The 22,456-nt window shown below is 58.7% G+C and overlaps 2 protein-coding genes across 2 annotated transcripts in view; both read right to left on the bottom strand.

The window, feature by feature from the left end:
* Nucleotides 1-13,602, bottom strand: part of TYK2 (tyrosine kinase 2) — a gene marked incomplete at its 3' end in the record, with an annotated part of 13,955 nt that extends 353 nt beyond the window's left edge. Inside the window, 15 exon segments of the mRNA XM_080361335.1 lie at nt 561-688; nt 765-792; nt 794-853; nt 1,600-1,776; nt 2,798-2,904; nt 2,989-3,175; nt 4,143-4,266; nt 5,030-5,187; nt 5,288-5,476; nt 5,619-5,979; nt 7,652-7,815; nt 9,042-9,171; nt 10,125-10,248; nt 11,368-11,579; nt 13,480-13,602. Of these exon segments, the coding sequence (XP_080217461.1) occupies nt 561-688; nt 765-792; nt 794-853; nt 1,600-1,776; nt 2,798-2,904; nt 2,989-3,175; nt 4,143-4,266; nt 5,030-5,187; nt 5,288-5,476; nt 5,619-5,979; nt 7,652-7,815; nt 9,042-9,171; nt 10,125-10,248; nt 11,368-11,572 (2,142 nt within the window). The 5' untranslated portion in view covers nt 11,573-11,579; nt 13,480-13,602.
* A 624-nt stretch (nt 13,603-14,226) lies between these two features.
* On the bottom strand, nt 14,227-21,893 carry CDC37 (cell division cycle 37, HSP90 cochaperone). Its single transcript, XM_080361363.1, is given in 9 exon segments — nt 14,227-14,940; nt 15,835-15,906; nt 15,989-16,038; nt 16,041-16,170; nt 16,853-16,975; nt 17,886-18,001; nt 18,574-18,679; nt 18,770-19,045; nt 21,699-21,893. Coding segments are annotated over 9 exon segments (1,125 nt in total). The 5' UTR covers nt 21,801-21,893; the 3' UTR covers nt 14,227-14,790.
* Nucleotides 21,894-22,456: the final 563 nt, after the last annotated feature.

Below are 22,456 nucleotides of genomic sequence, written 5' to 3'. Positions count from 1 at the left end.
GGGGAGGAGGAAGGGGAGGAGGAAGGGGAGGAGGCAGGGGAGGAGGAAGGGGAGGAGGAAGGGAGGAGAAGGGGAGAGGAAGAGGGGAAGAAGGGGAGAGGAAGAGGGGAAGGAAGGGGAGAATGAAGGGAGAAGAAAAGGGAGAAGGAAGGGGAGAAGGAAGGGGAGAAGGAAGGGAGAAGGAAGGGGAGAAGGAAGAGGAGGAGGAAGGGGAGAGGAAGAGGGGAAGGAAGGGGAGAGGAAGAGGGGTAGGAAGGGGGGAGGAAGAGGGGTAGGAAGGGAGAGGAAGAGGGGACAGGAAGGGAGAAGGAAGAGGGGACAGGAAGGGGAGAAGGAAGGGGAACGGAAAAAGAAGGGGAAAGGGAGAGGAAGACGGAGAGGAAGACGGGAGAGGAAGACAGGAGAGGAAGACGGGAGAGGAAGACAGGTGAGGAAGACAGGAGAGGAAGACAGGAGAGGAAGACGGGAGAGGAAGGGGAACAGGGGAGGAAGGGGAGAGGAACAAGAACAGGGAAGGAAGACGAGGAGGAAGACGAGGAGGAAGAGGAAGGGGAAGGTACCAGGTAGCTCAAGGCACTGGCCAACTGCTTGGCCACGGTGATCTTCCAGCCCACGATGACTCGTCCCTTCTCCTTGCGCAGCAGCACGTCCAGGGGCCCGTGTTCCACAAACTCCTCCACCATGATATCTGGGGGGAGAGAGCGGGTTCCGGCGCCGGCGCGAGGGCGGGGGGCGGGCGGGGGTGTCGTGGGTCCCGGACTCACTCTCGGAGCCGCGCACGCACACGCCGTGCTACGAACGCCAAGTGGACGTGCGACACCTGGCTCATCAGGCTGGCGGTCTCGAAAAACGCCTGCGGGAGACGAGAGACGGGGTCACGGCGCCGCAGGAGCCGGCGGGCGGGAGGGAGCAGGGAGCGACCCCCTGGTGCCTCAACACGGCGCCAGAATCGCCTCAGGGTCAACATGGCACCAGAGTCACCTCAGGGCTCAAAATGGCGCCAGAATCGCCTCAGGGATCAAAATGGCGCCAGAATCGCCTCAGGGTCAAAATGGCGCCAGAATCGCCTCAGGGATCAAAATGGCGCAAAACCACCTCAGGGATCAAAATGGCGCCACAATCACCTCAGGGATCAACATGGCGCCTAGAATCACCTCAGCGATCAAAATGGCGCCAGAATCACCTCAGGGTCAACATAGTGCCAGAATCACCTCAGGGCTCAAAATGGCGCCAGAATCGCCTCAGGGATCAAAGTGGCACCAGAATCGGCTCAGGGTCAACATGGCGCCAGAATCGGCTCAGGGCTCAAAATGGCGCCAGAATCACCTCAGGGCTCAAAATGGCGCCAGAATCACCTCAGGGTCAAAATGGCACCAGAATCACCTCAGGCTCAACATGGCGCCAGAATCACCTCAGGATCAAAATGGCGCCAGAATCGCCTCAGGGATCAAAATGGCGCAAAATCGCCTCAGGGCACAAAATGGCGCCAGAATTGCCTCAGGGCTCCGAATGGCGCCGGAACCGCAGGCAGCGCGCTCGGGGCTGCTCCGTCCCCTCCCGCTCCCCGTTCCCCGCCGCGCGGCGCCGCGCGGGACCCACCAGGGCGATGTCCCGGTGGCTGGGGTCCAGCACTTTGAGCACCACGTGCATCTCCCGGCTGTTGTTGTTCTGCTCGGTGGAGAAATACTCGGCCTCGTCGTCGGCGCCGGCGCCGCCGCAGACGCTCAGCACCCCGTCGTAGATGTTGGTGCGGGTGCCCTGGCCCAGGTGGGCTCGCTGCAGCCACGGGGAGAGCGACGGGGGTGTTAGACCCCCCAAAAACCCCACTGACCCCCAAAAACCCCACTGACCCCCCAATACACCCCACTGAGCCCCCAAAACACCCCATTGACCCCCCAAAACACCCCACTGACCCCTGAAACCCCACTGGCACTCTAAAAACCCCATTGGCTCCCCAGAACCCCATTGACCCTTCAAAGACCCCACTGACCCCCCAAAACCCCACTGGCTCCCCTAAAACCCCACTGGCTTCCCAAAACACCACTGACCCCTCAAAGACCCCACTGACGCCCAAAACCCCACTGGCTCCCCCAAAAACCCCACTGGCCCCCTAAAAGCCCCACTGACCCCCTAAAAACACCACTGGCCCCCAGAAAACCCACTGAGCCCCAAAAACCCCACTGGCCCCCTAAAAACTCCACTGATCCCCTAAAAACCCCACTGGCTCCCCAAAAACCCCACTGGTCCCCCCAAAACCCTGTTGGCCACCCAAAACCACCACTGGCCCCCAAAAACCCCACTAGCCTTCCAAAACACCCACTGGCCCCTCAAAAACCCTGTTGGCACCCCAAAAACACGCGCTGATCCCCCCAAAACCCTGTTGGCCACCCAAAAACACCACTGGGTCCCCAAAAACACTGTTGGACCCCCAAAACCCTGTTGGCCACCCAAAAACACCACTGGCTCCCCAAAACCCCCACTAGCCCTCTAAAACACCCACTGGCCCCTTAAAAACCCTGTTGGCCCCCTAAAAACCCCACTGACCCCCCCCGCAAACATCACTGGCCACCCAAAAACCCCACTGGCCCCTCAAAAACCCTGTTGGCCACCCAAAAACACCGCTGGCCCCTGAAAAAACCCTGTTGGCACCGCAAAAACACCGTTGCTCCCCCAAAAACCCTGTTGGCCACCCAAAAACACCACTGGCCCCTCAAAAACCCTGTTGGCCAACCAAAAACCCCACTAGCCCCCCAAAAACCCCACTGGCCCCCTGAAACCCGTCAGGCGGCCCACTCGCCTGCGTGATCTCGTTCTTGCGGATCTGGTGGAAGCTGAGCTGGCTCAGGTTCAGGATGCGCTTGGCGTCGTCCTTCACCTTCCGCACGATCAGCAGGTCCGAGATCTCTGCCGGGGGGGGGGAAGATGGAGGTCACAGCCCGGAAGGTTCCGGACGCCCCTCGAGCGCCGCGACGGGCAGCGCCAGCGCACCTCCCGGCTCGGGCGGGCAGCAGCGCTTCACCGCGAAGCTCTCGCCGCCGGAGCGGAGCGTGCAGCCCTTGAGCGCGTCCAGGAGCCCGCGCAGCGTGGGGAACTCGCGCTCCCAGCCGTCCAGCGCGAAGGAGTCGCCCTTGAGCTGGATGCGGAACTGCCTGTACACGAGGGCTCCCGGCTCCGGCTGAAGAGAAACGATGGGATGGGGGTGTCGTGAGTCCCGTCACCCCATGGCCCGATCACCCAATTGCCCTGTCGCCCCATCACACCAATCGCCCCATTGCCCTGTCACCCCATCACCCCGATCACTCAATCGCCCCGTCACCCCATCGCCCCGATCACCCAATCGCTCCATCACTCCAATTGCCCCATCGCCCCAATCACCCCATCACCCCTATCACCCCAATTGCCTCATTGCCCCGATCGCCCCATCACCCCATCATCCCAATCACACAATCGCCCCATCGCTCCATCGCCCCATCACCCCAATCGCCCCATCACCCCTATCGCCTCATCACTCCATCGCCCCGATCACCCCATTTCCCCAATCGCCCTATCGCCCTGATTGCCCCATTACCCCTATCACCCCAATTGCCCCATCACCCCGATTGCCCCATCGCCCCAATTGCCCCATCGCCCCAATCGCCCCATCGCCCCGATCGCCCGATCACCTCAATCACCCCATTGCCCCAATCACCCCAATCGCCCCATCACCCCAATCATCCCATCGCCCCAATCACCTCATTGCCCTGTCGCCCCAATCGGCCCATCGCCCCAATCACCCCAATCGGGGTTAGGGTAAGGCTTACAGTAAGGATTAGGGTTAGGATTAGGGCTAGGGTTAGGCTAAGGATTAGGGATAGGGTTAGGGTAAGGGTTAGGATTAGACTAGGAGTAAGGATTAGGCTTACAGTTAGGGTAAGGGTTAGGGTAAAGGTTAGGATTAGGGTTGGGGTAAGGATTAGGACTAGGATTAAGGTTAGGCTAAGGTTTAGGGTTAGGGTTAGGGTTAGGCTTAGCTAGAGAAACGTAAGCAGCGCACAATCTCACTATAATTACCAGGTATAACCCAACTACCAACTCAGCAGTTTAAGCCTATACACCCTGACCAGGCTCCGCGTTAAACGGCCTCGGTCTAACGGAGCCCATACCGGCTGCGCGCTCCGCTTGGCCACGGACAGAATGATCCTGTTGAAGTCCAGGACGCTCCAGCGCGTCACGTAGAGCCCGTCCTCGGGTTCCGCGCGCCGCAGCTTGGCCAGAGCAAACTCCTCCCTGCGGGAAGGGCAACGGCACAGCGTGCGGCGCCGGCTCCACCGCGCGGCGGCGGGAGAGGCGCCGGCGGTGCTCGAGCGCACCCTCCCATTCCTCATAGCAATATGTAACATGCTATTTAGCTATAAGACATAAGCACAATCTTTATCGTTTTGATATAAAACCATTCTGAGCCCTGAGGTGATTCTGGAGCCATGTTGATCCTGAGGTGATTTTGGCGCCATGTTGAGCCCTGAGGTGATTCTGGCGCCATTTTGGGCCCTGAGGTGATTCTGGTGCCACTTTGCGCCCTGAGGTGATTTTGGCGCCATTTTGAGCCCTGAGGTGATTCTGGCGCCATTTTGACCCTGAGCTGATTCTGGCGCCATGTTGAGCCCTGAGGTGATTCTGGCGCCATGTTGAGCCCTTAAATGATTCTGGCGCCATGTTGAGCCCTGAGGTGATTCTGGCACCATGTTGAGCCCTTAAATGACTCTGGCGCCATTTTGACCCTGAGGTGATTCTGGCACCATGTTGAGCCCTGAGGTGACTCTGGCGCCATTTTGATCCCTGAGGTGATTCTGGCGCCATGTTGAGCCCTGAGAGGATTCTGGCGCCATTTTGATCCCTTAAATGATTCTGGCGCCATGTTGAGCCCTGAGGTGATTCTGGCGCCATGTTGAGCCCTGAGGTGACTGTCGCCACACCTGTGGTTTGGGAAGCCCCTCGAGGACACGGGGGCGTCCCCTTGACGTCCCCAAAGCGTGAGGACGAAGCCACTTACTGCATGGGGCCGTGGATGCCGTTCAAGATGCTCATGACGAGGCGCGGAGGAGCCACTTCGTGGCACAAGTAGTGGCTGGAATCGGCCGTGAGGCGGAAATAACCGTCCAGCAGCGAGACCAGGGACAGCGCGAGCGGCGCCGACGGGAGCAGCAGCTCCTGCGAAGGCATTTTGGGGATGAATCCCATCAAACATCCTCGTTCTTCACCCCCAAACGCCAGCGGAAAAGTCGTCGGTTTTGGAAAAGGTCCCGCTCACCAGGCACTTGTTGTCCTGCCGGTGGACGCTGACCCTGTTGTCCTTGACCACCACGTGCGTGATTTCCCGAAAATCGCAGAAACGGGCCCATTTCGCCTCGTTCCGCTGCTCCGCCGGCGCTTTGGCTTCCGCCTCTTTGCTTCTGCTCCTTCCCCCGAAATATCCGCGCTGGGAAAAGCCCTCGACGCTCTGCGGGGGCGGGAGACGCCGGAGCACCCGCCGCGTGTTAATGGTCGAACTGGGAGCACGAGGAGCCCAAAATACGGGGAAGGAGACGGCGCCATTTGGGTGGGATTTGGGCAAGAACGCCTCATCCCACCCACCAAATTACCTCCGCGGGCACCGGGCGCCACTCGATCCCGCTCGTCCCGGTGACCAAGAGCTCGTGGGTGACCAGCGGCTCTTTGGGGGGCTCGTGGTCCCCGTTGGCGCCGAATTGCGCCCTCTCCCCCTCCGAGGAGGTTTCCAAGGACAGGACGGGGAAGAGCTCGGCGCCGAAGCGCGGGGCGAGCTGCTCCAGCGTGGCCAGGTACTTGTACATGACGTCCTGCGCCGTGAGCCGCCCGGCGCCCACCGTGTGCCGCTGGAAGCGCCGCACGAAGCGCCGGAAGACGTTCTTGAGGCGGAACCGCGTCAGGTAGTTGTTCTGCTGGATGTGGCGGCGGAAGGAGCGCGGGATGCAGTTCTTGAAGCTGCGGGGGGAACGGGGGGCCATCAGGAAACAGGTGCGGGGTGGGGGTGGCAACAAGAGGCGGCGGAGGAGCCAACGATGTCTCCATCGCGTGAAACGGCCCCAGAGTCGCTCATGGTGAGGACAGAGAGAAAATAAGGGTGAGGAAGCAAAATACGTGGTGGAGGAGCCGCCAACGTCTCCATCACATGAAACGGCCCCAGAGTCGCTCCCGGTGAGGAGGACAAAGAAATAAAGGTAAGGAAGCAAAATGCACAGTGGAGGAGCCGCCGATGCCTCCATCGCATGAAATGGCCCCAGAGTCGCTCATGGTGAGGACAGAGAGAAAATAAGGGTGAGGAAGCAAAATACACAGCGGAGGAGCCGCTGATGTCTCCACCACATGAAACGGCCCCAGAGTCGCTCATGGTGAGGAGCACAGAGAAAAAATAAGGGTGAGGAAGCAAAATAACACAGCGGAGGAGCCACCAATGTCTCCATCACATGAAACGGCCCCAGAGTTGCTGCCGGTGAGGAGGACAAAGAAATAAGGGTAAGGAAGGAAAATACACAGTGAAGGAGCCGCCGATGTCTCCATTGCATAAAATGGCGCCAGAGTTGCTCATGGTGAGGAGAACAAAGAAATAAGAGTAAGGAAGCAAAATACACAGCGGAGGAGCCACCGATGTCTCCATCACATGAAACAGCCTCAGAGTCGCTCATGGTGAGGAGGACAAAGAAATAAGGGTAAGGAAGCAAAATATGCGGTGGAGGAGCTGCCGATGTCTCCATCGCATGAAACGGCCCCAGAGTGGCTCATGGTGAGGAGGACAAAGAAATAAGGGTGAGGAAGCAAAATATGCGGTGGAGAAGCTGCTGCTGATCCTTCTGCCATTAAAACAGCCCCAAAGTTGCTCATGGTGAGGAGGACAGAGAGAAAATAAGGGTGAGGAAGCAAAATATGCAGTGGAGGAGCCGCCGATGTCTCCATTGCATGAAACGGCCCCAGAGTCGCTCCTGGTGAGAAGAACAGAGAGAAAAGGGTGAGGAAGCAAAATATGCAGCAAAGGATCCACTGATGTATCCGTTGCATGAAATGGCGCCAGAGTGGCTCATGGTGAGGAGCACAGAGAGAAAATAAGGGTGAGGAACGAAAATACGTGGTGGAGGAGCCGCCAACGTCTCCATCACATGAAATGGCCCCAGAGTCGCTCATGGTGAGGAGGACAAAGGATAAAGGGTAAGGAAGCAAAATACACAGTGGAGGAGCTGCCGATGCCTCCATCGCATGAAATGGCCCCAGAGTGGCTCATGGTGAGGAGGACAAAGAAATAAGGGTGAGGAAGCAAAATATGCGGTGGAGAAGCTGCTGCTGATCCTTCTGCCATTAAAACAGCCCCAGAGTTGCTCATGGTGAGGAGGACAAAGAAATAAGGGTAAGGAAGCAAAATACACAGTGGAGGAGCCACCGATGTCTCCATCGCATGAAACAACCCCAGAGTCGCTCATGGTGAGGAGGACAAAGGATAAAGGGTGAGGAAGCAAAATACGCAGCAAAGGAGCCGCTGATGGTCCCTCTGTCATTAAAACAGGTGGAGGAGCCGCTGACGATGAAACGTCATTGAAACGGCGCCAGCGTCGCTCCCGGTGAGGACAGAGAGCGCCGGAGGCCGGCGCCGCGCCGAAGCCGTCACCTGTAGCTGCGGGCCACGTCCTCCAGCGAGAGGCCGCGCGTGAGCGCCACGTGCGACAGGTGCAGCACGGCCATGCCCAGGCACTCGTTCTTGAAGCGCTGCAGCTCCTGCTCGCCCTGCGCGTCCCGCAGTGGCGCCACGTCGTTGATGAAGTCGTACTTCCCCTGGTAACGAGAGGGAGATCGGTAAGGGGTGCCGGACAGACATCCGCCCAGTGCGGGACGGACATCTGCCAAGTGCAGGACAGACATTGGCCAAGCGCGGGACGGACATTGGACAAGTGCAGGACGGACATCCGCCCAGTGCATGATGGACATCCGCCAAGCGCAGGACGGACATTGGCCAAGCACGGGACAGACATCCGCCAAGAATGGGACAGACATCTGCCAAGCGCAGGACGGACATCGGCCAAGCGCGGGACGGACATCGGCCCAGTGCATGATGGACATCCACCAGGCATGGGATGGACATCGGCCAAGCACGGGATGGACATTGGCCAAGAATGAGACGGATATCCACCAAGCGTGGGACAGACATCTGCCAAGCGTGGGACGGACATTGGCCAAGTGTGGGATGGACATCTGCCCGTCAACTGCGGGACAGACATCCGCCCAGTGCGGGACGGACATCCACCCAGTGACGGACAGACATTGGCCAAGTGCGGGACGGACATCCGCCAAGCGCGGGACGGACATCGGCCCAGTGCATGATGGACATCCACCAAGCATGGGATGGACATCGGCCAAGCACGGGATGGACATCCGCCCAGTGCAGGACAGACATCCGCCAAGCGCGGGACGGACATCCACCCAGTATTGGCCAAGTGCGGGACGGACATTGGCCAAGTGCGGGACGGACATCTGCCCAGTGACGGACGGACATCGGCCCAGCGGGTGGGGCTGATCTAGGGAAGGGCCATTGAAAGGTCCTTGGCCACAAACATGGAGAATGAAGTTGATGAAGCAAGACAATGAGGAATTAAAGTAGTTTGTGGCGAGATACGGGAGGTGATGAGCGTCTGAGATTAAAACCAAGCTGGATTAACTAGAGAAACATAAACTGCGTGTAGAGTTATCCAAGGATAACGTAACTATACATCCAGCAGTTTAACGCTATACAACCCGATCGAACTTTGCATTAAACAGCTGTGGTTTATAACTCTCATAGAGCTGTTGGAGCCCATTGTTGTCCCGCAAAACGGGCGGAAATAAAGCTCAGGGCACTCTATATCCGCCTTGTTTTGGTTCACGAGGTGTAATGGGATCCCCTTGGAGCTCCGGAGTGGGACGAACGCTCCTCGTGGGCCAAACTGTGTCCCCAAGCCAAAGCCAGCGCGCCGCGCGGATAAGCCGAGCCCAGTGGGGCGGGATCAGGGCAAAGCCCGGTCTACCTGCTCGAACAGGTACTCGAAGGAGGGTCTGTCCAGCAGCGCCGCGCCGGGCGCCTCGCCGTGCCGGGCGCCGCCGCGGCAAACGGCCGCGTCCTGCTCGTGCAGCCCGTGCCAGTTGCGGAAATAGAACCTGGAGGGGGCGAGGAGCCGAAAATCACACCCTGCTTTGGATTCTAGAGCCCGTTTTACCCATAGGACAATTACATTAAACTGTATTCCCTGAATATACAACGGTTTCAGAACAAATATGAGGCCTTGGGACTTAGTTTGAAAATGTTCTTTAAGCTTAAATGGTCTTTAAGCGGGAATGGGGTAAAAAGGTGGGAATGGGGTAAAAAAAGGGGGGGAATGGGGTAAAAAGGGAGGGAAGGGGGTCAAAAGGTGGGAATGGGGTAAAAAGGGAGGGAAGGGGGTAAAAAGGGAGGGAAGGGGGTAAAAAGGCGGGAATGAGGTAATAAAAGGCAGAAAAGAAGTAAAAAGGGTGGGAATAAGATAAAAAAAGGTAATAACGGGGTGAGAAGGGCGGGAACGAGGTAAAAAAGGCGGGAATGAGGTAAAAGGGTGGGAATGGGTAAAAAGGTGGGAATGGGGTAAAAAGGGCAGGAATGGGGTAAAAAAGGTGAGAACGAGGTGAGAAGGGCGGGAATGAGGTAAAAAAGGCGGGAATGGGGTAAAAGGGTGGGAATGGGGTAAAAAGGTGGGAATGGGGTAAAAAGGGCGGGAATGGGGTAAAAAGGGCGGGAATGAGGTAAAAAGGTAGGAACTGGGTAAAAAGGGCGGGAATGGGGTAAAAAAACAGGAATGAGGTAAAAAGGCGGGAACGGGGTAAAAAGGGCGGGAATGGGGTAAAAAGGGCGGGAATGGGGTAAAAAGGGCGGGAATGGGGTAAAAAGGTGGGAAGGGGGTAAAAAGGCGGGAACGGGGTAAAAAGGGCGGGAATGGGGTAAAAAGGGCGGGAATGGGGTAAAAAGGCGGGAAGAGAGTAAAAAGGGCGGGAATGGGGTAAAAAGGGCAGGAATGGGGTAAAAAGGAGGGAATGGGGTAAAAAGGCGGGAAGGGGGTGACAAGGCGGGAAGGGCTGACCTCATGCGGAACAGCAGGCGCACGTCGGTGTCGGGGGTGACGTGGAAACGGTGGTTCGGGGGGATCCACAGCCCCCGCTGCAGGTCGTACAGGCCGAACAGGCTGCAGCACAGCGGGGTGATGCCTGCGACAGAACGGGCGGACAGACCGACCTCAGGGCGGACAGACGGACCTCAGAGCGACAGACACCCGGACAACAGCCCTCAGAGCAGACAGACACCCAGACAACAGCCCTCAGAGCGGACAGACACCCGGACAACAGCCCTCAGAGTGGACAGACGGATCTCAGAGTGGACAGACACCCGGACAACAGCCCTCAGAGCGGACAGACGGACCTCAGAGTGGACAGACACCCGGACAACAGCCCTCAGAGCGGACAGACGGACCTCAGGGTGGACAGATGCCCAGACAACAGCCCTCAGAGTGGACAGACACCCGGACAACAGCCCTCAGAGCAGACAGACACCCGGACAACAGCCCTCAGAGCGGACAGACGGACCTCAGAGTGGACAGACACCCGGACAACAGCCCTCAGAGCGGACAGACGGACCTCAGGGTGGACAGATGCCCAGACAACAGCCCTCAGAGTGGACAGACACCCGGACAACAGCCCTCAGAGCAGACAGACACCCGGACAACAGCCCTCAGAGCGGACAGACGGACCTCAGGGCGGATAGATGCCCGGAAAACAGCCATCAGAGTGGACAGACGGATCTCAGAGTGGACAGACACCCAGACAACAGCCCTCAGAGCAGACAGACGGACCTCAGAGCAGACAGACACCCGGACAACAGCCCTCAGAGCGGACAGACGGACCTCAGGGCGGATAGATGCCCGGACAACAGCCATCAGAGTGGACAGACACCTGGACAACAACCCTCAGAGCAGACAGACGGACCTCACAGCGGACAGACGCCCGGACAACAGCCCTCAGAGCGGACAGACACCCGGACAACAGCCCTCAGAGCAGACAGACGGACCTCAGAGCAGACAGAAAGATACCCGGACAACAGCCCTCAGAGCGGACAGACGGACCTCACAGCGGACAGACACCCAGACAACAGCCCTCAGAGCGGACAGACACCTGGACAACAGCCCTCAGAGCGGACAGACGGACCTCAGAGAGGACAGATTTTCTTACCAAAAACATACCTAGAAATCCCGCCCCCCCCAAACCAGGATTTTCCCCCGCGCCCCCGTTTTTGGGACAAACGCCCCCAAAGTGGGTATGCGGGGTCCTGACCGAGCCCCCGCGCCAGCCGCACGCAGATCTCCTCGGCGCTCGGCGTCCCGTGGAAGCGGCGCCAGCGCGGCCCCGCGGCGTCACCGTCACCGTCACCATCGTCGTCGGCGTTGTCGTCGTCGGGGTCTCGGAGCAGCCGCACCCGCAGGCCGGAGCCTTCGGCCTCGCGCCGCCCGCGCGGCCCCGAGCGCCGGCACAGGGACATGGAGAACCTGCGCAGGGGGAACCGCCGTCACACCGGGAACCGCCGCGGTCACACCGGGAACCACCGCGGTTCACACCGGGAATGCGGTCACACCGGGAACCACGGTCACACCGGGAATCACAATCGATCACAGTGGGAAGTGTGATCACGTGGGAACCGCGATCACACCAGGAACCACCGCGGTCGCACCGGGAACCACCACAGTCACACCGGGAATCACAATCGATCACAGCGGGAACCGTGGTCACACCGGGAATGCGGTCACACCGGGAATCACAATCGATCACAGCGGGAATCACAATCGATCACAGTGGAAACCGCCGTCACACCGGGAACCACCACAGTCACACCAGGAATCACAATCGATCACAGTGGGAAGTGTGATCACACAGGAACCGCAGTCACACCGGGAATCACAATCGATCACAGCGGGAACCGCGGTCACACCAGGAACCACCACAGTCACACCAGGAATCACAACTGATCACAGCGGGAACCGCGGTCACACCAGGAACCACCGCGGTCACACCGGGAACCACTGCGATCGCATGGGGAACCACAGTCACACCGGGAACCGTGATCACCACAGGAACCACCGCGATCACAGCGGGAATCACAATCACACCCAGAACCGCGATCACACCAGGAACTGCGATCACAGTGGGAACCACAGTCACAGCGGGAACCACCGCAGTCACACCGGGAATCACCATTGATTACACCGTGAATCACAATCGATCACAGCGGGAACAGCGATCACACCGGGAACCGTGATCAATCGCACCGGGAACCACAATCACAGTGGGAACCGCGATCACTCCGGGAATCACAATCAATCACAATGGGAATCACAATCCCACCGGGAAACACGATCACACCGGGAATCACAATCAATCACACCGGGAACAGCGATCACACCGGGAATCACAATCAATCACACCGGGAACCACGATCACACCGGGAATCACAATCAATCACACCGGGAACAGCGATCACACCGGGAATCACAATCAATCACACCGGGAACCGCGATCACACCGGGAATCACAATCAATCACACCGGGAACCACGATCACACCGGGAATCACAATCAATCACACCGGGAACCGCGATCACACCGGGAATCACAATCAATCACACCGGGAACAGCGATCACACCGGGAATCACAATCAATCACACCGGGAACTGCGATCACACCGGGAATCACAATCAATCACACCGGGAACCGCGATCACACCGGGAATCACAATCAATCACACCGGGAACTGCGATCACACCGGGAATCACAATCAATCACACCGGGAACCGCGATCACAGCAGGAACTGCGATCAACCCTGATACCCCAACCCCACACACCCTGACCCCCCCACCCCCCCCACCCTGACCCCCCCACCCCAGGGCCTCTTAACCCCACATATTGTGCCCCCCCCAGCCCCAAACACATTGACCCCCACATTCCCCAGCCCCATAGATCCTGACCCCCCCACCACAGAACCTACTACTCCCCACATCCTGACCCCCCCAGCCCCACAGATCCTGAACCCCCACCCCCCCCACCCTGACCCCCCCACCCCAGGGCCTCTTAACCCCACATATTGTGCCCCCCCCAGCCCCAAACACATTGACCCCCACATTCCCCAGCCCCACAGATCCTGCCCCCCTCCCCCCATCCCACACCCTGACCCCCCCACTCCAGGGCCTCTTAACCCCACATATTGTGCACCCCCCAGCCCCAAACACTTTGACCCCCACATTCCCCAGCCCCACAGATCCTGACCCCCCCCCATAGATCCTGACACCCCCCCCCGACCCCCCCACCCCAGAAGCTCCTCCCCCTCACATCGTGACCCCCTCACCCCCCGTCCCCCACCCCTCGGCCCCCGGCCCCGCCCCCCCGGCCCGCACCGGCCCCGGGTCCCGCTGGTTCCGGGTCCCGCTGGTTCCGGGTCCCGCTGGTTCCGGGTCCCGCTGGTTCCGGGTCCCGCTGGTTCCCGTCCCGGGTCCCGCTCGCACCGGCCCCGGCTCCCGTTCCGCCTTCCTGCGCCCCGCAGAGCCGCCGCCTCCCATTGGGCCGCAGAGACGCGCGCTGCCATTGGTTCTCCGCCCGCCACGCCCACACAGCTCCACCCCGTGGGCGGGACGCTGTGCGAGGCCACGCCCACGGGACGGGCTGGCGGTGGCGATTGGCTGGAGAGCGGGAAGGGGGCGGAGCTGAGGGAGAGAGGGGCCACAGGTGGATGGGGCGGGACCGCAGCTGCATCTAAACGGGGCGGGGGGCACATCTGGATAGATCCACGGGCACAGCTGGACCCCCAAAACCCCTGGGGGGGGTGTCCTGAACCCCCCACCCCCTCAGCGGCTCCGCCTTGTCCCCCCCCACTCCAAACTGTCCCCCCAGGGGCTCCGTCTTGTTCCCCCCCCCCCCCCCCCCCCCCCCCCCAAATTGTCCCAAATATCCCCCCTGGGGACTCCGCCTTTCCCCCCCCTAATTGTCCCCAATCCCTCCCCCCCAAACTCCACATCCAGCTCCTTCTGTCTCTTTATTCAACACCACAGTCGTGACCCCCCCAGAAACCTTCCCCCCCCCCCCCCCCCCAATCAAACCCCCCAAACCCCCCCCAGGCCGTGGGGGGGGCAATGGGGGGGGGCAGCTCCATGATGTCACTAATAGTCACATAAAGGGTGGGGGGAGAAGGGACAGACCCCTTAGTGCCTTTTATTGTTTAATATCTTACACCATTTGTACGATTTACGTTGGTTTTTTTACCCTTTACAAACTTATTTTACGTTTTTTGCCTTTTTTTACCTTTACATTGAATTATTTTTACGCTTTACACCTTTTTTTTTTTAGCCTTTACACTTATTTTTTATGATTTACGGGGAGTTTTTTGAGCCTTTACGGTAATTTTTTTATGTTGCGCCTTTTTTAGAGACTTTACGGTAAAAGAATTACCGTAAAGACTCAAAAAAAGCGCAATATAATTGCCCTAAAGGAGCAAAAAGACGCATAAGAATTACCGTAAATACTCAAAATTAAGCGCAACCAAATTACCGTAAAGGCTCAAAAATAAGCGCAACCAAATTACCGTAAAGGCTCAAAAAAAGGCGCAAGCGAATTACCGTAAAGGCTCAAAAAAAGCGCAAAGCGTCATTCTTTTCCGTTTTCCGCCTCTTTTTGAGCCTTTAGAGCATTTTTGGACCCTTTCCGGCTGTTTTTCACGCGTCTCCTTTCTCGCCGTCGCCGTTTTCCTTGGGAATCTCCTCGTAAACGGCTTCGGCGCCGCCGCCTTTCTCGGCCCCCTCGGTTTTGGCGTTGGGGACCCAAAGCCCCGAATCGATGCAGCGCTGCATGTGATATTTGGCTTCCTAAATTCAATTAAAACCCCATTAAAAGAGGTCTAAACCGTTTTTTGGGGGGGGGTCTAAAGGGTTTTTTGGGGGGCGTCTAAAGGGTTTTTGGGGGGGGGGGTCTAAAGGGTTTTTGGGGGGGGGGTCTAAAGGGTTTTTCGGGGGGGGTCTAAAGAGGTTTGTGGGGGGGGTCTAAAGGGGTTTGTTGGGGGGGGTCTAAAGGGGTTTGTTGGGGGGGGTCTAAAGGGGTTTCTGGGGGGGGGTCTAAAGGGGTTTCTGGGGGGGGTCTAAAGGGTGTTTTTGGGGGGGTAGACTAAAGGGCTTTTGGGGAGCCATCTATAAGGTTTTTGGGGGGGGTCTAAAGGGTTTTTTTTGGGGAGTCTAAAGGGTTTTTTCGGGGGGGTCTAAAGGGTTTTTTTGGGGGGGTGGGAGTCTAAAGGGTTTTTTGGGGGGGGTATAAAGGGGTTTGGGGGGGGGTCTAAAGGGGTTTGGGGGGGTGGGGTCTAAAGGGGTTTTGGGGGGGGGTCCAAAGGGTTTTTTTGGGGGGGGTCTAAAGAGGTTTGGGGGGGGGGTCTAAAGGGGTTTTTGGGGGGGGTCTAAAGGGTTTTTCGGGGGGAGGTCTAAAGGGTTTGTTGGGGGGGGTCTAAAGAGGTTTTTGGGGGGGTCTAAAGGGTTTTTTGGGGAGGGTCTAAAGGGGTTGGGGAGGTGAGGTCTAAAGGGGTTTTGGGGGGTGGGGTCTAAAGGGGTTTGGGGGGGGTCTAAAGAGGTTTGAGGGGGGGTCTAAAGGGGTTTTTGGGGGGGGTCTAAAGGGGTTTTTGGGGGGGGGTCTAAAGGGGTTTTTTGGGGGGGGGTCTAAAGGGGTTTTTGGGGGGTTCTAAAGGGGTTTTTGGGGGGGTAACAACACCGACTCACAGTGGGATCCATCTTGCTGATGGTGTCCTGCAACATCTGAACGTCTTTGACGTCGAAACACTTCTGCAGCTCCTAAAAAACGACACGAAACCCCCGTCAGGGCGCGACGAAACGACCCAAATCTGCCGCTTTACCCCCCAAAATTCATACTCACGGCCGGGAGCGACTCGTAAACCTCCACGGGGTCCAGCCCCCCGGGCCCAGGCGCTTCTGGCGCTCTTCCTCCTCGTACTCCTTCATGGCTTTCTCGATGCGCGCCCGGGCGCGGCCGCGCACCCGCTCCTTGAACGCGCCCAGCTCCTCGTTGAACCCCTCCATGTACTGCTGGTCGGCCGTCTGCGCCAAAACGGGGCCAAAAACATCGCTTTCCGCCCCAAAATCCACCCCGCCGTCCCAAAGGGTTTAATCCCCATGAGAAGAGATGAATTTTGACCCCAAATTGTCCTCAAATTGTCTCCAAATTGTCCCCAAATTGCCTGCAATTTGTCCCCAAATCTCCCCCTCGCAACTTCACATCCAGCTCGTTCCATTGCTTTGTTCAATGCAACAGGGAACACAAAAACCTTGTTTTCCACCCCAAAATCCACCCCGGGGTCCCAAAGGGTTTAATCCCCACGAGAAGAGATTAATTTTGACCCCAAATTGTCCCCAAATTGTCTCCAAATTGGCCCCAAATCTCCCCCTCGCAACTTCCCATCCAGCTCATTCCGTCACTTCGTTCAATGCAACAGGGGACACAAAAACCTCGCTTTCCACCCCAAAATCCACCTCGGGGTCCTAAACAGTTTAATCCCCACGATAAGAGATTAATTTTGTGTCCCCCCCCCAAATTGTGCCCCAAAACACCCCCCCAAAATTAATTCAGCGGTGATTTATCTTCACGCCATGAGCCGCTCAAGGGTCACCATGGTGGGAAGTTAATGACCGGGGGGGGGTGATTAATGATGGAGGGGGGGATTAATGACCCGGGGGGGGGGGGGGATTAATGACCTGGGGAGGGAGATTTGGGGGGTTTTACCTTAATTTTGGTGAAAAATTGCCGGAAACAAGCCCTGGGATCCACCTTGAGGCTCTTGGCCAGCTCGAGGATGAACTGCATGACGATGGTCTGGTGGGCGACCTGCTCCATCAGCGCGTGTTTCTGGGGGGGGGGGACAGGGGCGGGGACCCCAACATTCACCCATGTGCACAGCGAGGGGGTGGGGGGGCTCTTCCCCAACCCCTTTTTGGGGAGAAAAACACGATGAATGGTGAATGGGGGGGCGGAATTTGAGATTTGTGGCGGGTTCGGGGTTGGAGTCGGTGATGGAAAACACATTTTCTGACCCAAATTATGCCCCGTTTTCTGTGGGTTTGGGTTGGGGCACCTTTTTGCCCCCCAAACCACCCCCCCCCGGGAGGAGGGTGGGGGGACAAGGGGGGGTGACAATGAGAAATGGGCTCAAGTTGAGCCGGGGACAGTTTCAATGGGAGTTTTTGGGATAAATTCCGTCCCATGAAGGGTTGTGGAGACTCAGAAACGTCGTCACCGTCTGGGGGGGTCAATGGGGGTCAAACGGGGTCAAATGGAGTGAAACGCGACTCAACTGGGGTTAAACAGGGTTCAATGGGGTCAAATGGGGTTCAATGGGGTCAAACGGGGTTAAACGGGGTCAAATGGGGTTAAATGGGGTTCAACAGGGTCTAATGGGGTTCAATGGGCTTCAACGGGGTTAAACAGGGTTCAATAGGGTTAAACAGAGTTCAACGGGGTTAAATAGGGTCCAATGGGGTTAAACAGAGTTCAACGGGTTCAAATGGGGTCAGATGGGTTCAACGGGGTCAGACGGGATTCAATCAGGTTCAATGGGGTTCAACAGGGTCAAATGGGGTCAGACAGGACTCAATCAGGTTCAATGGGGTCAAATGGGGCTAAAAAGGGCCAGGGTTTAGCGGTAAATACGGTAATTTGAGCTTAACGATGATCTAAAGCTCCGTAACATCCCGACGTCCGAGGCAACGAGGCCGCGATCCCGGCCTCAAAACCACAGGGTTTTACCCCGTTTCCCCACCTCTTCCACCTCCAGGTCGATGCACCAGATGACCAGGTAATTAGCCGTCTCCTCGCAAACGAGGTGCGGGTTATCGGACAGGTATTTCTGGCTGTCGTCCCAGCGCCGCAACATCCCTGCGGGAAATTCATCAAGCTCGTTAGCGAAAGCTCGTTAGGGGGATGAGGGGGATTCATCCCGACCCCCCCGGCCCGAATCGGGGTGAACGCGGCTTCAATTCGGCCAAAAAATGGGGAGGAATGTGGGGAAATGTGAGTGGAGCGAGTTCCGGCTGAGGGAGGGAGTGGAGGGTGACTCTAAGGGGTCCCAGCACCCCAAAAAGTGGTCCAAGACCCCCAAAAAGGGGTCCCAGCCCGACCAAAAAGGGGGTCCAAGACCCCCAAAAAGGAGGTCTCAACCCCCCCAAAAAGGGGGGTCCCAGCCTCAATACAAAGGGGGTCCCAGCACCCCCAAAAAGGGGGTAACACCCCACCCAAAAAGGGGGTCCCAGAGTCAAGATAAATGGGGTCCCAGAGCCAACATCAACAGGGTCCCAGAGCCCCAAAAAGGGGTCCCAGCCCCACCAAAAAGGGGGTCCCAGAGCCCCAAAAAGGGGGTCCCAGAGCCAACATAAACAGGGTCACAGAGCCAACATAAACAGGGGTAACACCCCCCCAAAAAGGGGGTCCCGGCCTGGCCCCGCACCCACCAAAGTGTTTGATCTGCTTCTCGTATCTCTCCACGAAGCTCTTGTGCTTCTTCTCCTTCTGCTCCTCCGTCTCCTCCTTCTCCTCGGGCTTCACGTTGAAAACGCTCTGCGGAGCGACACCACGCCAACGTCACCCCTTGGAGGGGAGGGGGTCACAGTGGCCCCCCTGGGCCCCCCAAACCCCCCGAACCCCCACCTTGCTGAAGCCGTCCTTGCTGAGCGTGTCCACGTTCCAGGGCATGTTCTTCTCCTTCTTGCGGAGCTCGTCCAGCTTGGCGTCCCAGGCGCGCTCCTCGGCGCGCAGCTGCTGCGCCTCGGCCCGCAGCTTCTCCAGCTCCCCCCGCGCCGCCCCCGCCGCCTCCAGCTCCGCCAGCCGCCGCTGCGCCTCGGCCGCGCGCCGCTTGCACTCCCGGCAGCCCCGCTCCAGCTCCTCCTTCTCCTTCTGGAACTGCTCCATGCGCTCCACGCGAGCCTGGGGGGACACCGTGGGAAACGGGGGGTTAAACAACATCAGACGTGATGGGAAACGGGGGGTTAATCAGCCATGTGAACCTGGAGGTGACACCATGGGAAAGGGGGGGTTAATCAGCCACGGGAGCCTGGGGGCGACACGATGGGAAACGGGGGTTCATCAACATCAGACGTGATGGGAAACAAGGGGTTAATCAGCCACGTGAACCTGGGGGGGACACCATGGGAAACGGGGGGTTCATCGACATTAGATGTGATAGGAAACAGGGGGTTAATCAGCCATGTGAACCTAGAGGTGACACCATGGAAAACTGGGGGTTAATCAGCCACGGGAGCCTGGGGGGGACACCATGGGAAACAGGGGGTTAATCAGCCAGGGGAGCCTGGAGGTGACACCATGGGAAACGGGGGGTTAATCAACATTAGATGTGATGGGAAACATGGGGTTAATCAGCGTTAATAGTCCGCTCCACGTGAGCCTGGGGGGGACACCATGGGAAATGGGGGGTTAAACAACATCAGACGTGATGGGAAACAGGGGGTTAATCAGCATTAGACACAATGGGAAACAGAGGGTTAATCAGCACCAGACACAATGTGAAATAGGAGGGTTAATCAGCATTGGACATGATGAGAAACGTGGGGTTAATCAGCGCTAGACACAATGGGAAACCAGGGGTTAATCAGTGTTCGGGGTGGGGGGGTGGGGGGGGGCGGTTAATCCGCGTTAATTGTCTGCTCCATGCGAGCCTGGGGAGACACGATGGGAAACGAGGGGTTAATCAGCGTTAGACATGATGGGAAACGAGGGGTTAATCAGCCACGGGAGCCTGGGGACAACATGATGGGAAATGGGGGGTTAATCGGCCTTAATTGTTCGCTCCACACGAGCCTGGGGGCGGCACAATGGGAAACGGGGGGTTAATCAGCGTTAATTATCCTCAGCTCGTTAGGGAACACCCCGGTTTAGAAAAGGGAGACAACGCACCCAAAACAGCCTGTTTTAGGGGGAAAAAAGGACACAAACGCACTCAAAACAGCCCGTTTTAGGAGAAAAAAGGGACATGAATGTCCCAAAACAGCCCGTTTTAGGGGAAAAAAGGGACACTAATGTCCCCAAACGGCCCATTTTAGGGGGAAAAAGGGACACAAGCGTCCCCAAACGCCCCGTTTTAGGGGGAAAGAGGGACATGAATGTCCCCAAACGCCCCGTTTTAGGGCAAAAGAGGGACACGAGTGTCCCCAAACGCCCCGTTTTAGGGGAAAAGAGGGACACGAGTGCCCCCAAACGCCCCGTTTTAGGGGAAAAGAGGGACACAAGTGTCCCCAAACGCCCCGTTTTAGGGGAAAAGAGGGACACAAGCGTCCCCAAACGCCCCGTTTTAGGGGAAAAAAGGGACACAAGTGTCCCCAAACGCCCCGTTTTAGGAGAAAAACAATCAAGCTCATCCATGGGGTTTTTGGTGGAAGATTTTGGGGGGCAGATTTCTTCCCCCCCCCCAAATTTGGGGCGACTGAAGGCCCTGAGGGTTCGCTGGGGAAAGAGTGAACCCCCCCAGTTTAACCACCATTCCAACCAGACGCTGGGGGGGTTAAAGGGCACAAGAGCCCCCCAGCACGCACCTGTGCCCCCAAAGGGGCCTCATGGGGGGTGGGCGGGGCTGTGCCCCCCGCCGGGGACCCCGGTCATGGGGAGGATTTGGGGGGAAAGGAATCCTGAGGAGGGGGCTGGGTGCTAAGGAAACAGGGGGGATGGGGGGGGGCAGAAAAAGGAGGGTGCCAAAGGGGATGGGTCTGGGACCCCCATTTTAGGGGGGGCTGGGACCCTCTTATTGTTGGGGCTCAGATCCCCATTTTAATGGGGCTAGGATCCCCTTTTTAGGGAGGGGATTGGACCCTCTTTTTATTGGAGCTCAGACTCCCATTTTAATGGGGCTGGGACCCCCTTTTTAGGGGGGGCTGGGACCCCTTTCTGGGGGGGGTTGGACCCCCATTTTAATGAGGCTGGTACCCCCATTTTAGGGGGGGGCTGGGACCCCTTTTATGGGGGAGGGTGGACCCTCTTTTTGTTAGGGCTGGGACCCCCATTTTAATGGGGCTGGGACCCCCATTTTGTTGGGGTTTCGACTCCTTTTCGGTGGGGCTGGGACCCCTTTTATGGGGGGGGTTGGACCCCCATTTTAATGGGGCTGGGACCCCCTTTTTAGGGGAGGTTGGACCCCCTTTTTAGGGGGGGTTGGACCCTTTTTTTGGGGGGGGGGGGCTGGGACCCCCATTTTAATGGGGCCGCCACCCCCTTTTAGTGGGGGCTGAAACCCCTTTTTGGGGGGCGTTGAACCCTCTTTTGGGGGGGGGCCAACCCCAACCCACCGGTTGCCATGACAACAGGGACACCCCAACCCCCCCTCCCACCTCACCCCCCTCCCCCCCCCCGGGGTCCCGCAGCTGGTTGCCATGAGAACGATGCCGCCCCCCCCCCCTCCCCCGCCATGGGGGGGGGGGGGTCCTTGGAGCTGGTTGCCACAGCAACACGACACCCGCTCCCCCTCCCCACGGGGGTCCCGGTTGCCATGGCAACGAGCCTCGACTTGGCCGTGGGGAAGGGGGGTGGAGGGGGGGGGGGGGGGGAAGAACCGCGGCCGCCCCGCGCGCACCTGGTGCCGCCATCGGAACAGGCTGGCGGTGTCGATGTTGGGGTGAGTCTCGTCCTCGTCGTCCGAGACCTCGATGTGGTCCCACACGCTGTAATCCACCATGGCCGGGCCGCCCGGGGCCGCCGCTCCGGCCGCTTCTCGAACCCTCCAGCGCCCGCCCCGCCTTCTCTTCCGCCCGCGACCCGCGCGCTTCCGCCCGCGCCGCCCCGCGCGCTTCCGCCCGCGTCACCGCCCCGCCCCGCGCATGCGCGCGAAGGGAGAGCCCGCCGCGCCCGGCACAAAGATGGCGGCGGTTTTTAAAGGGACACGCACGCCGGGGAAAAAAGGGGTGAGGGAGGGGCCACCCGCTCGACGCCCCGAGGCCTGGGGAGGGCTGGGGGGGGCCGAGGGGGGCTGGGGGGGGTTCCCACCGTCATTTTCAAGCGGGGGCGACCCTGGTGGTGCCGCACGTGTGGGGGCCATGGGGACAAAGGGACGTGGGGGATGGGGACATGGTGGCACAGGGACTGGAGGTGCTCGGGGCAATGGGGACACGCAGGGGCTTGGGGACACGGGGGCGTGGGGACACAGGGACGTGGGGACAAGGGGCGTGGTGACATAGGGAGGTGGGGGGACAGAGATTTGGGGGGACACGGGGACATGGTGGCACAGGGACAGGAGGTGCTCGGGGCAATGGGGACACGCAGGGGCTTGGGGACAGAGGGACGTGGTGACACAGGGACATGGGGACAAGGGACGTGGTGACATAGGGAGGTGGG

The sequence above is a fragment of the Nesoenas mayeri genome (genome assembly GCF_963082525.1).
Source record: "Nesoenas mayeri genome assembly, chromosome: 31".
Taxonomy (NCBI): Eukaryota; Metazoa; Chordata; class Aves; order Columbiformes; family Columbidae; genus Nesoenas; species Nesoenas mayeri.
Note: the sequence above shows the minus strand (reverse complement) of the source record. Positions and strands in the feature narration are given on the sequence as shown.